This window comes from Rhinolophus sinicus, linkage group LG01 (assembly GCF_036562045.2).
Source record: "Rhinolophus sinicus isolate RSC01 linkage group LG01, ASM3656204v1, whole genome shotgun sequence".
Lineage (NCBI taxonomy): Eukaryota > Metazoa > Chordata > Mammalia > Chiroptera > Rhinolophidae > Rhinolophus > Rhinolophus sinicus.
Window position 1 is genome coordinate 186,148,415 of NC_133751.1, and position 13,991 is coordinate 186,162,405.

General features: G+C 37.9%; 1 protein-coding gene across 14 annotated transcripts in view; it reads left to right on the forward strand.

The window, feature by feature from the left end:
• UNC80 (unc-80 homolog, NALCN channel complex subunit) overlaps positions 1-13,991 on the forward strand; it is a 186,990-nt gene that overhangs the window by 98,403 nt on the left and 74,596 nt on the right. For all 14 annotated transcript variants that reach the window (XM_019726978.2, XM_019726980.2, XM_019726986.2 and 11 more), the window contains 3 exons: positions 213-313; positions 4,716-4,916; positions 12,814-12,921. In XM_019726978.2, coding sequence (XP_019582537.2) covers positions 213-313; positions 4,716-4,916; positions 12,814-12,921 — 410 coding nt within the window. The remainder of the gene's footprint in view (positions 1-212; positions 314-4,715; positions 4,917-12,813; positions 12,922-13,991) is intronic.

The following is a 13,991-nucleotide window of genomic DNA, read 5'->3' on the forward strand; positions in this document are numbered from 1 at the left end:
CATAAATGTCTTTGTAATTGCCAGTTCAGCTGGTGATGAAGGGAACAGCTCCTATTAATATTCCTCCATTAAAATCAGTGTTATGCCCTGAAACCCACGGGGCAATAGTAGTCTGCCCTAGGATTCAAAAGCATGGAGAACTATACCATACCAATGTGTTCAAACAATGGAGGACAAACAATACAACCTTTCTTGGTATTTTTCTTTTGAAGAAGGGAGTCCTTGGAGTGCAAGCGAGCCCAGCATTGAGCCAGAAGGAATGAGTACTGCCGGCACAGAGGAAAACTATCACAGGAACATGTCGTGGCTTCATGTAAGTAGAAACCTCAGAAAAAGCCCTGAGGTCAATTTCTTTTGGCATTGGGAAAGAGCTATAGGGGGAGGACAAAAGATTATACTAAAACCACGAATGCAGTTTAGTCTCCAAGAGAAACCAGAGGCTAATATTTCAGCTGAACCTTTCAATACTCACTATGATTGATATTCTGCTAAATGATATTCCTTTTAAGCTTAGCTAAGACCAAGGGTCCTTTGTGATGGCTGGCTTTGGGGTCACCATAAGTCAGGGAAAACCATGGGAAGCTAGGCCAGACTGGTGATCAAGGTAGCTTGCGTGACACAGGCAAGGCATCATGGTAGTTTTATATACATTGTCAGCAATGCTGAGAGCAAGGTCATGGTGTCAGTTTTGAGTCTGTATTATATCACACTGTAAACCAGGACATGCAGATTCTAAGATGATGATGGTCACACCTCAAAGGACTATCCAGAGGGCAGTCAGTAGGGGATCCCAAGGAAACTCCAGTCATTGATTAAAGCTCAAGGTTTAAGTGTGCATGAAGAAAGAGAGACAAAGGTAAGGAAGCATAACATCAGATCCACAATTGGCAGGGTGCTGTCATGATCTCCTCTGATTTTAATCTGACTTCCTTATAGGGTCAGATAAGGGCTGGCTGATGTCTGACGCTTCACAAAGTGCCTTCACTATGGAAGTGGTCCCAGAACTGGTTCATTTGGGGACTCTCTGAGGCAGTTTTTAAAGCAAACTTTTTAGTGAAGTCAAACATACATAGTGAAAGGATGCAGAAAAAAGCATGTGTACAACTCAATAAATTTTCACGAAGTGAACACATATGAGTAGCCAGTACCAGGTGGAGAAGAACCGTATCAACACCTTAGAAGCCATACACAGGACATCTAGCAGTCACTACCCTCCCCCATCAGTAACCATAATTATAACTGCTAACACCATAGAGTAATTTTTGAAATGCATATAAATTAGCATCTTATTCTAGTATGTACTCTGTTGTGTCTGTTTCTTTTGCTCGTATAAGTGTAGGTGTAAGTCCTCCAACTTTACTCTTCTTCTGGATGGCCTAATTTATTCTTGGCTAGATTCATTTCCACTTAGAATCACATTGTCGTTTTCCATAAAAAAGCTTCCAAAGCAGCCTTGAATGTAAAGATTCTTTAAAATTGAGGAACTGAAATCTTTATTACGTTTGTCTTCAGATCTATAAAATGATCAATCTCTCCATGAATTTATGTCCCTCCACTTATTTAAGACCTCTTAAATTCCCCTCAATAACGCTTTTTAGTTTTCTGTGTAGTGTTCTACACACAAATATTCTGGAAGTGTGTTTAAACACTTAACAATGAAACAGACTTTAAATATTTAGAAGAAATCGCTGATAAAATCTTTTAGACCTAAAATTTTCTTAGTAAGAAGGTTTTTAATTACAAATTCAATATATATAATGTGATTAAGACCATTCAGATTCTCTATTTCTTCTGGGAGAAGTTTGATAAATTGATTTCTCCCTATGAATTTGTTAATTTAATCCAAATATTCACATTTATTAGCAAAAAAAGGTATTTATAATATTCTCTTAATTGCCAGTTATGTCCTCTGGGATTATTTTAAATTCTGTAGTATCTACATCAATGTGCCTTTATCCTTTCTGAAACTGGTAAGTTATGTCTTTTTTCTCTCTCTTTTTTTTTTTTTTGGTTGTTTGTTTGTTTTTATTATTATTAGGCAAAAAACCAGCTTTTGGTTTTGTTGTTTTGGAATGTTTGATTTTTGTTTCATTAATTTCTGCTATTATCTTTATTAGTTCCTTCTACTTTCTTTGAGTTTAATTTGTTTTCTTTCCTTCACTTTTTGATATAGATACCTAGATAATTGATTTTCAACAACTTTGCTAACATATTCATTTAAAACTATAAATGGTATCTAGAAACAGCCTTAGTTGTACCACACAAGATTTGATATATCATATGTTCATTATCATTCAGTTAAAATATTTTTGAATTCCCACGTTGATCATAATTGATCATAGATACTTGAAAGTCCATGACTGATAACTCCAGTGCATGAATCTATTGCCTTTTCTTGGTCCTGCTCCTTTATGTGCCTAGCCATTTCATTGACTACTAAACATGATGGTTGAAAAATTATAGCAGCACGATGATGGATGGATACATGTCATTATACATCCGTCAAAACCCACAGAATGTAAAACACCAAGGGTGAACCCTAATGTGAACTGTGGACTTTGGGTGATAATGATGTGTCAGTACAGGCTCATCGATTATAACCAATGTACCATTCTGGTGGTGATGTTGATAATAGAGGTTATGCATGTGTTGGGGCAGGGAGTATATGAGAACTCTCTGTACCTTCTGTTTAATTTTGCTTTGAACCTAAAACTACTCTAAAACATTTTGTTAATTTTTTAAACATTGTAGAATTATAGAGGCTCCAGATGATGTTCTCTCCCTCCAGAGAGGATTCACCCTATCCTCTGACAGACAGCAAAGGTCACCTCAATACAATCAGGAACTAAGCTGACTTGACTTGTACTTTTTCTAGTTCTGCCACTCCCTATACACATACCTCTTAGTATGAAGCCATTTGAGGTTCCCAGTGAGAGTCTTAGATATGTCCTAGAGCCCTTCGTTCTTGATGGGTCAGAAACTTCAATTTTGTTTCTCCATCACAGTGAAATTGCCAGGATCTCAACTCTGCTTGTCAGCTAGTTTCTGCCTTGCCTCTTCGCTACTCATTCAGCAAATTCTTAGAAAAAAAAACAGTGACCGAAGGGACATCCCTAGGCAGAATTTTAAAATTATAGATTTCTAGGTCACCTCTACCTCCACCCCAGATCTACTAAATTATAATCTCCTGAACTAAAATCAGTAATGTTCATTTTTGTGTTTGTTTACTTTTTTGTTGCTGTTGTTAAGCTTTCTTGGTGCTTCTTTTGAACAGCCAGATTTGAGAATAACAAGGGAAACCTTACAGTTCTTACATGTGCCTCATACCAGCATAAACAGAAATATCAGAGATATTCAGTGAATCTTGAGTGAGATCTAGACAACACATGTTTTGAAAATTTTGAAGAGGATGAGGCATTTATTAGCTGGGTTTGACACGGGTATGGAGTGACGTTTTTCTCTGTCTCCAAGTAAATAAGGCCTCTCAGTACTAAGGAACTGTGTGGCAGCGCTTCTGAGCAGGTTGGATTAGCCTTGTCCCTGTAGACTCACTTTATGTTCTCCATCCAGTATAGCACACAGTCTCTCACAGGTTAGGTTAGGATGGGAACTAGTTTCATGAGGATGGAAGCATTCTGAAGATTACCCTATGCATATTTGACTAACCTTGTTGCTGCACAATGATGGATACATGTCATTATACATGTGTCAAAACCCACAGAATGTAAAACACCAAGGGTGAACCCTAATGTGAACTGTGGATGCTGCTGCCTTTTTAGGAAGGCAACTTAAGAAGTTACACATTCAAGGGCCTTCATTCCTTATCTTAAAATAACTATATCCTTAAGTGAACTGAGTTCTCTTCTGGAATCCCACTTGGGATGTCTAGGTGATGTGAGTTGAGCCAGTTCAAGGTACAAGTGAAGAGCTAGAATGGCCCAAAAGTCAGAGAAAAAAATATTAGTTTGTAGAGAAACCCTACAGTGGCATTCAAGGGCCAGTTGAAGATTATATAGGGTAGAGTGGAAGATGCAGAAATGTTTTCAAGTTCCACGTAGGTAGGCATCCCACAGTTGTCAAAGGTCAACCAAATCCTTGGGATAGAACTTCTCATCAGTTTATGCTCTTCTGTCTGGCTCTTTCCACAACATAAGAGCTGGAAAAATAATATATTTCAAGTTCAGAATGTTCCTGTGAAAATATTTGGAAAGTCTACATTTCACAATAATTGTTTTAAAGTTTTGAAGGTCAGTTAACCTTTTATTGTTTCAAAATGCTCTTTTCTATCAAGTGTGAATGGAGGAAGCAAAAGAATCTAAGGACCTAAAGCAGGGGTGTCCAAACTTTTTTCAACGTTTTTTACCAAGGGCCATATGCAGTAAAATACACAAACAGCCGGGCCTCTCACTCGAGGTGAAGTACGTGTTGCCTCACCTGGTTTATTTAAGTAAACTAAATATATTTTTGCACTTTGCTGCGGGCCAATAAAAAATGGATTGCGGGCTGCAGTTGGCCCGCGGGCCGCAGTTTGGACACCCCTGACCTAAAGGCTTGGAACTATTTGTTCTCTTGTGGGAACTATTGAACCACTGTGGTTTCAAGAGCCCTTAAGGGAAGTTGACATTCTAACTTTCCATCTTCTACCCCACATGTATGTTCATGGTTTGTCTGCACTCGGGTTGCCTGGTTGAGTCTTAAAGATGTCTGTGTCCCAGGTCATGATCTTGCTGTGCAATCAGCAAAGCTTCATCTGCACCCACGTGGACTACTGCCATCCACACTGCTACCTGCACCACAGCCGCTCCTGTGCCCGGCTGGTCAGGGCCATCAAGCTGCTGTACGGAGACACTGTGGACTCCCTCCGGGAGAGCAATAACATCAGCAACGTGGCTCTCAGAGGCAAAAAGCAGAAGGAGGTAAGTGAATGATCAAGCAATAAGATACCAGTTACAGGGGAAATGGTGGCAGTCTTTTCTGACAGTCTTTTCTGACAGTCTTTTCTCCGGAAATAAAAACTTCAGGCCACTGCAGTTTGTACAAACCAGGCTACAGATCTGTGTGGTTCTGAGTAAAGGTAGAAAATAAGTACAAGAAGGACAAATGCTTTGTCTTCATGTCCATGAGCAAACATGGCATCTTTTCCTAGGGTTTGCTTAGGTCTTTGAAGAAATATGAACTCATGGGGTGGTAGCAATGAGTAGGTTATTGCGGTAGACAAAATAATCCACCCCCCATCACCAAACATGTCGACATTCTAATCACTGGGACCTGTGAATATGTTGCTTTCATGTGGCAAAAGGGATTTTGCCTATGTGAATAAAGAGATTTATAATGAGGAGATTATCCTGAATTATCCAGGAGGTACCCAATATAATCATAAGGGTCCTTATAAGTGAATAAAAGGAGGCAGAAGAGGCAGAGGCTGAAAAGGACATATGACAAAAGAAGCAGAGGTCACAGTGAGGCAGGGCCTTGAGCCAAGAAATGCTGGCAGCTGCTGGAAGCTGGAAAAGATAAGGGAATGGATGATTCCCTAACACCTCCAGAAGGGACCATCCATTTTAGACTTTTGATCTCCAGGACTACAAGATAATAAATTTGTGTTGTTTTGAGACATGAAGTTTGTTGGTTATTTGTTACAGCAGCAATAGGAAACTGATACGATTAGGTATTAAGAAATCAGTAACAAATGGCCCAACTGTTCACAGATAAATAACAGAGTAATCTAGGTCAAATCAAACCTAGAAACTCCTTCAAGAAACTTACATTTTCTAAGCACTCAGCTGTACTTTTCTGACAACCACCCTGAGCAGCTGAGCTGGCAGAAGATGAAGACAGGAATCAGGCTGTCGTGCGCCTGCCAGGGAAGCCCTGGGTCACCCACCTGCCCCTGAACAGGCGTGATGGCCAAGATGTCCGATTGAATGAGTGCTACTGGCTGGCCCTGCAGCTGCTTATCCCAAGTGGTTTTGCAAAGAGGTTTTTCTATAATACCCATTCAGTTCAATGAACATTCATTGTGCACCTGCTGTTGGCACAATATTAGTGCAGATATTCTGGGAGACATAAAAAATAAGTAGGAACAGAGGATCTTTCTACTAAGAAGTTTGCAAGCCTAGATTGGTGGGGTGGAGGGTGACAATAACATACAAATCAAACAACTAAAGAATATGAGAAAAAACAAAAAATGCTCTGTTCAGTTGTATAGCAATTTGTAATGCTTTAGCACTCAGAAAGGGATTTTTTTCTTTTAATTACAACCTTTTTATTATAAAAGCAATGCACATTCATTGAAGGAATTTTGGATAATACCAGTGATCCTAAAGAAAAATATATGTATTTCATGTATCTCATTTAAGTGTGCCAGTTAACCTTTTGGATATGACCTTTTAGTATTTTATTCAAAGCAAATGGGTGAGGGTACAAGGCAGGTATATATCATTCGCAATGTGCTTTGGGATTCTTACAAACCCTGTGAAAGAGATATTATTGTCCCCTTTTAATAGATGAAAAAGTTGAGGTTCAGAAAGATGGGATTGTATGTAGTTCACATCTGTATCATATTCATCTAGACTTTAATTTGGAAATATAGAATGTCAAAATCAGGGCTTTTTTAACTATACTCTATTGCATCTCATGGTATTCAAACTACGTAAATTCTAAAGGGGAATCAGATAGAGAATAGATTAATGTGGGTAACAAGTACACTGCCAAATGACATAAAAAGAAAAATATATACATATGTATGTTTGTATATATACATGTATATAGAGACATGTATATATACATGTATATTTCAAATGTAAATGACACTACATTCAAAGAAAACCTCTTTTCATTCAGGCAAGTTCTCCTTCGTGTAAAAACTCCCTTAGCTTTAGTAGAAAACCATATATGTTGGGAGTTGCAAAAATGCACCAACCTAAAATTAATGTTCGTTGTTCACCATGCACACTTTGAGATTTCTTACTGCCATATCTGCTCCAACTGTACTTTCACCTGTAAATCCATACGTGTCCAAATCCAAACATCCTTCAAGATCCAACTCAAATGCCACCTCCTCCCTGAAACCTTTTCTGATCTTTCTAGTGTTAACCACAGGCATACTGCAAGTGATAACTGATGTTATTTTCCTTCCCTCCTTCTTCCTCTAAATTACACAGGCATTATACTTGTGCTGTTTTGATTCTTCATTCATCCCTCCATTCGTCCATGCAACAAATTTTTAAAGAACCTATGGACCATGCTGAGTTCATACTATGAGCTGGGTATAATAATGGTCAAAAGAGATATGATGCACATAGTTCATTTAGAGAAACAGACATGAATCAAATAAATGTCCCAAAGTGATGTAAAATAACATCAATGAAGGAGAGATACACCATGTTACAAAAGCTTATGAACAAGGCTTTGAACTTGTCAGGGGAGATAGGCAGCCTTTCCAATAAAGTGACAGATGAGCTGTGACTGAAGGATGCATAGATGTTAACTGAATATGGAATTTTCCAACCAGAGAGAAGAGATGAGTACAAAAAGCCATGGCTGGAGCACAGAGGACTGTGGTGCATGATGAAATCGCACAGGCAGATATAGACCAGGCCATGTGTGGTCTCCCAAACCGTGGAAAAGATTGTGTTCTTTATCCTGTGGGTAGTGACAAGCACTCAGAGGTTTTAAGATTATACTGTCTACAAAATGGGGCTATTGATAGCCCTATTTCTCCTTTGCCTTAATTATAAACTTTATTGCTTATTATTAGCTATTTAATTAATGCATAAATTAAAATTATTTAATGCATATTAACATTTTTGTGTTGAACAGTATGTAAGAGTATGGTCATTACAAATAATTTTAATTATTTTTTTTATGTTTAATTTTTTAAATTAAATGTATTGAGGTGACATAAGTAAATAAAATTATATAGGTTTCAAGGTATAATTCTATAATATGTAATTTGTATATTGTCTTGTGTGTTCACTACCAAAAGTCAAATCTCCTTCCATCACCCCTTTACCCTTTTCTACCCCCCTTTTCCTCTGGTAACCACTATACTATTGTCTGTCTATGAGTTTTTGTTTGCTTGTTTATCTTGTTCATTTGTTGCTTTTAGTTTTATATCCCACATATGACTGACATCATATGATTCTTGACTTCTTCTGACTTACTCTGCTTAGCATGAAACTCTCAAGATCCATCCATGTTGCCGCAAATGGCAGTATTTCTTCCTTTCCTATGGCCAAGTAATATTCCACTGTATGTATGTACCACGTCTTCTTTATCTAGTCACCTATCAAAGGGTACTTCTGTTGTTTCCATGTCTTGGCCACAGTCTTACATGTATTGTGTCCTGTATGATATCTAACAGAGTGCCTCACTTATAGCAGAAAGACAATAAATGTTGAATACATGAGTTGGCTATGTAGTTCTGGGATGTTACATGAGTGTCCTCCACCTCTGGCCCAACCAGGACACTAGGATAAAGCAGCAGAAAAAGCTTGCCAACCTTCTGCATTGTTTACATTTCTGAAGGGAAAAGGGAAAGTTAAGCCAGAATAAGTATCCGCTAACTCTCACACATTTAAATTGGTCATTCAGGTGGAGGGCTAAAAAGATGTATTGAATCTTCTGTGATAAACATTTTATTTCAAAATTGCCAGCCTCCTCTTCAAGCTCCTTTTATTCCCTCCATTTGCCTTTTCTGAGTCTATCATGTAAATGAACAATGCCCATGTTTCCAGAGCAAAATGAGCAGGCAATAAATCAAGAATAAAAGCAGTGGTTCTGATTACAATCAAGACTTATCAGCAATTTGTATTTTGTTCCTGTTTCCTTTTTAATTGGTTGTTAATGGCAGAATATATTTGTGGCAGCGAGTACATTTTGTAACCCATCTAACTCTGATCAATCTGCTCATCTGCATTTCGGTGCTCAGAGACTAACTGTACATCCCGTTAAGTCTATTTTAGTGTAATTCCACACTTGATGGGTTTTATAAACTATCTATCTATCTATCTATCTATCTATCTATCTATCTATCTATCTATCTACACACACACACGTACATATATATATATCACCTTCATCAAAGAACTCTTTGATTTTCCCGCATATTTGTTCCTTGTCCAATGCTATGTTCTAAATAGAGTAAATGTTCAATTAGTGCTTGCTGATGAATAAAAGTAGATAAAACAGTTTTTTTCATTTCACCCAAAAAAGAGAGGGGGTAAAAGGTGATATGTGCCCAAAAAAGAAAGGACACTCACTGTGTCTAAATTCTATGAAGCCAATGCAAATGGCAAGCAGCCAACTTTTCTGCAGGACTAATATTTTTCTAAAGCTGTGGAAAGCACTATTGTGAGGTCAAACCAAGCCTTAGGTCTTGATTTCATGGGTCAGCATGACTGCCCACCATAACATACATAATCCATTTGTCAAAGATGTGTGAGACACAAAGGATCTATTTTACCTGTGGGGAAATATCATACTTATATTGGCATGATATTTATTCCCAGAAACTTGAGGAAATTCCTTTCCCAGAGAGCCTAGTAGGCTGATTTCAATTTTCCAAAATTTTAAATACCTCATTATTTCCACAGTATATCATCATTCATGGCAGAGACCTCTTTTCTACTTACCCAGTCTTTTCATTTGTGTGTATTTATCTATCTATCTTACCTATCTAAGATGTACTCTCCATGAGGAGAATCTTTTTTTGCTCCTCAGAATATCCCCAGAAGTTAGCCCAGTTCCTGCATGTGGTTAACTCAATAAGTATTCTTGAGTTATTAAATGGATAAATAAAATTTTTATTCAAAATAATTATTATACCTCTCTAGTCAATAATCTTTTATTGCAAGTAACAGAAACTGACTAAAATGTGTTCAAGTAATTAGAAAGTTTCTTCAAAGGATATAGCAAAATTGCATGAAACCAGGGAAAGAATGGGAAACACAATCAAGCCTGAAAGGATTGAAAACCAAAGCTGCTTTTATTTCAGGATGGGTATAGTCTGTCATCTATGCTTCTTTCTGCATCATCTCCACCTACATACTCATCTCTTTTCCCTGACCAGCTCCTCCTGCTTTTTTATCTTGTACTTTGACTGAAAACATTGCATCATTACTTCTCAGCCCCAGCAACCATCACCAAATGAATCAGACTTGGTGTCCCTTAATTCCCTAAGACAGAAATTGGGGGACCCAACTCCTCCTCTTTTTGATCCAGACATCCCAAGTGATAAATCTCTGTAAATTCAATCAATAGTGGTCAGGATAAGGAGAGAGGACAGGGAGTCAAATATGACAAATACCTATGACATACTCATATACAGAGAAGAAAATGACAGCAGTTCAATTTCTACACCATCCCATAGCAAGCATTCCCCAGTCAGCTCTTGGGGCTGTATAGCTGCCTCCCACTGACTACAGCTCCCTCTGGTACACCAACTCAACAATGAATGACATTATTAGTAATAAATTCTGCCCTTTGGTCTTGGGTTACTAGTCTTCAGTTTCTTTGCATGACCCTGGTTGGTGTGTAATTCCAACCACCATGTGCATCTCACAGTTAAGTGAAATTTCCAATTCTTCCAAGAACCACTAATAGTCAATAGATGCCTTCAGAACTAGCCTCCTATTCCATTCAGTTACTTCCTCTCTTCTAGCCAAGTTTTATACCAAGTTATCAAAGCATAAAAGCAACCGATAGTAACCTTATTAGTCTGAGTTAGGGGCCACACCAGTAGAGGGATTTGAGGGCCTTCACATTGTGTACCCAAATGTCCATCACACATGTACCCATCTCTGCTTTCTATCTTTCAAGCCTGACTAGGTCATTCAAGAAGAGTGACTAGCCCATCACTTTAGCATGAAAGCCCTATAAACTGCCTTTCCTTTCCACTAGGAATAACATTCTAATCATCATGAGGCAACCAGAATATCCTAGACTTCCTAAGGAAGCATGCCAAGATATTAAAGATTTGATATCTGAGAAGCTTGACTTATACTTTCTGTTTTTAGTAGGCAGGATTAAATAGAACCCTACATTTCCCAGATTGTCAGAGGCAAATATAAATGTTCAACTTTTTTCCTCTAAGCTGAGTATTTTCCTAATTAAAATTCCTATCATTTAATCCAGAAGTGTTTTTTTCAAAAGTAACTCTGTAAAGGACAAAATATCCAGCCAAAGGAGACAAGGGTGAAATATTTACAAAATTCAAAAATCATGTTTTAAAGTAATTGTAATGATCTGGGAAAATATTCATTATAAGATCAAAGTGAAATGAATTATTTAAAATTGTATGTCACATACACACACATACAAGCATCCTCACAGTTGTGCTAAGATCCATGGGGGGGTAGGGGCGGGGAGGCTGAAAGTGAACAAATAATGGTCAACACTGTATTGGGGATTATAAACATTTTTGTTTTCTTCTTCATAGTTTTTGTGTTTTCCTGATATTCTACAATTTACATGTATTGTTTTGTAAATATAAAAAAATAAATGAGAGATGCCACTTTTAAAATAACTTGAATTTTTTTAAAGGAAGTCAACTACACCCCTATCTTTGTATGGAAAACAATTGTCATATACGATTTTACAAGTTTTCAATTTATAAAAAAGATAGGCATGGTACTTGTGCTGTGCATTGCTTTCCATTCACAGGAAAAAAACAAAATGTAAGACTTCTCTCCCCAAATGATATGTGTTCCCAAGTATGTGCCTCCAGGTTTTTATATTTAGAAAACACAGCAAGAGCTCTGATTCATTTGTTTCCAAGTAGATTCATTTTAAAAGTTCATTCCATACCAGTCACATAATAGAGGCATTTTCTTGGTTCTTTTTGTCAGAGTTTTGAAAGGCTTTCTTGGAACATGCATGTACTTTTAGATTTGCCTTTTCTTTCAAAATCTTCATCCATAACACTGTGAAGCTCTGTTCAAAATTCTTAAGGAGTTCAGTTTTTTCCCCCTTGGCTTTGAGGGAGAAAGTGTTTCATTGACATGGCACTGGAAAAACAAATGAGCATTTATTCTGTGCAAAGGGATGGATTCCCTCTTTGCATAGCCTGAAGTGTAAAAATAGGACGAATCAGGACTCAGGATAAGTAAACAAGGGCCTGTCACCTTTAGGACCAGATCATTCTCCCAGCAGCTCTTTCTACTCCATTCTTTGGCATTTAGGGAGTCAGGAGAAGACCTTATCCCTTCTGTGCTTACACAGGTGAGTTAGGCCTATTCTGGGCCCTGGTTGAGGGGCTAGTTTGAAAGAACTGCTGCCTCCTATAAATGAGTATAGATGAGTATGCTTTTTAGAGAAGACAGCTTATTTGTACAACTCGGACCTAGATGATGGAGGCTATGAGTCAGTACTTCCTAGATGAGTCTTTTATCTTTATTTCCTAACATTCCTCTGTGAAATATTTTCATTCTTCCATTACCAAAAGGTCGACTTGTAACATCCAACCTTATTAAGGGTCATGGGGTAGAGTGGATTTTAACTAACTTCATTAAATCTAAAAGATTAGTCCTGAAATGGAAGTCAGCTTTGCAACATGGTCAAGTTACTCCACCTCTCTGGATCCCAGTTTCCTCAGTAGTAAAAGAAGAGTTTGTTGCTAATTGTCTCTGCACTCTTTTTTTTTTTTTTTATACAAAGTTTACTGCTCTTAATTTTCAAAATGTGTGGGGCCGCCAAAAAAGCTTTAAATCATTCTTCCCATCAGACAAAGACGGTTGTTTGGAGAATTTGGGGAAAAACTGCACTGTTGGTTTTGGAGAGAGCACTCTTTGTCACGTCTCATGTTCTTTTCAGTGCTCAGATAAGTCATGCCTGAGGACACCTTCTCTGAAGAAGAGAGTTTCAGATGCCAACCTGGAAGGGAAAAAGGACTCTGGAATGCTGAAATACATCAGACTGCAGGTATTGACACCTGGATCAGAAACATTCACGGAGCAAAAGCAGGAAGGGGGCTCTAGACATCCTGTTTGCTATGGTTTGGGACATACAACACCAATTGATACAGTATTGGAATAATGGTCCCTTTAATTGGTGAGCAAGAGTGCCACCAAGTGTGCAAGGAAAAAAATCCCTCCTTGCTAGACAGCCAGTTTCCACTAAGTCAAGGGTTTGGGAGCTTGACAGGAACTGTGCCTCTTCCTACTCTCGCTACTCCGGTGGAGCTAATTTCCCACCAGTATGGTGCTCATACGTCTTGGAATAAGACAGTCTGGGTTCAAATCCCAAATCTGCCACTCTGACACCAGGACCTTAGGCAAATTCCCCCATTTCTCTCAGTTTTAGTTGCCTTACCTATAGAATGGGGATTATAACATTAGACCCATCTCACAGGATTATTGCATGAATTAAATAAAATAGTACACTTACCTACTTATCCAGGGCTTGAAATAATGTTACATTATTACAATCAAAGCTCTAAATCATAATGTATTTCCCTGGGAGGGGGGAGACACTGCTTTTTATATTTTTCTGGAAAATGCTTAAAATGATGGTTAAAGACCTAGACTTAACCTGGAACCTATATTGATTGCCTAGATTATCTGAAGTAATGGATTAAATAGGATTTTGTGGGCTAATGTGGGCAATAACCACAATGCATATTGTTACAAAGGGAAAATGCCATGTACACTTAGACTGATTTAGAAAACTAACTTTCTCAAGGGAGCTCCTTTATTCATTAGAGGCTGCTCACAGTTTTCAGTAGAAATGAAATCCCAAGAAACAGGAAAATAGGATGGTTTGAAAGTCCATTGGGACTTTTAGCACAAAGATATATTGGCTGGGGTCTTTCTTTTCTCATAGAGCTGTACTTATTCTACAGTTTATTCCTTAGGTGTTTGCACAGCAGTTTTTATGATGAAAGCGTGCTGGAATTAGTATGATTTTTTTCCTAATTATTCATCAACTATAAAGCTTATTTTATGCCATGCCAATAAATATGCTCCATTTTTAAAAATATTTTAAGGTCCGCA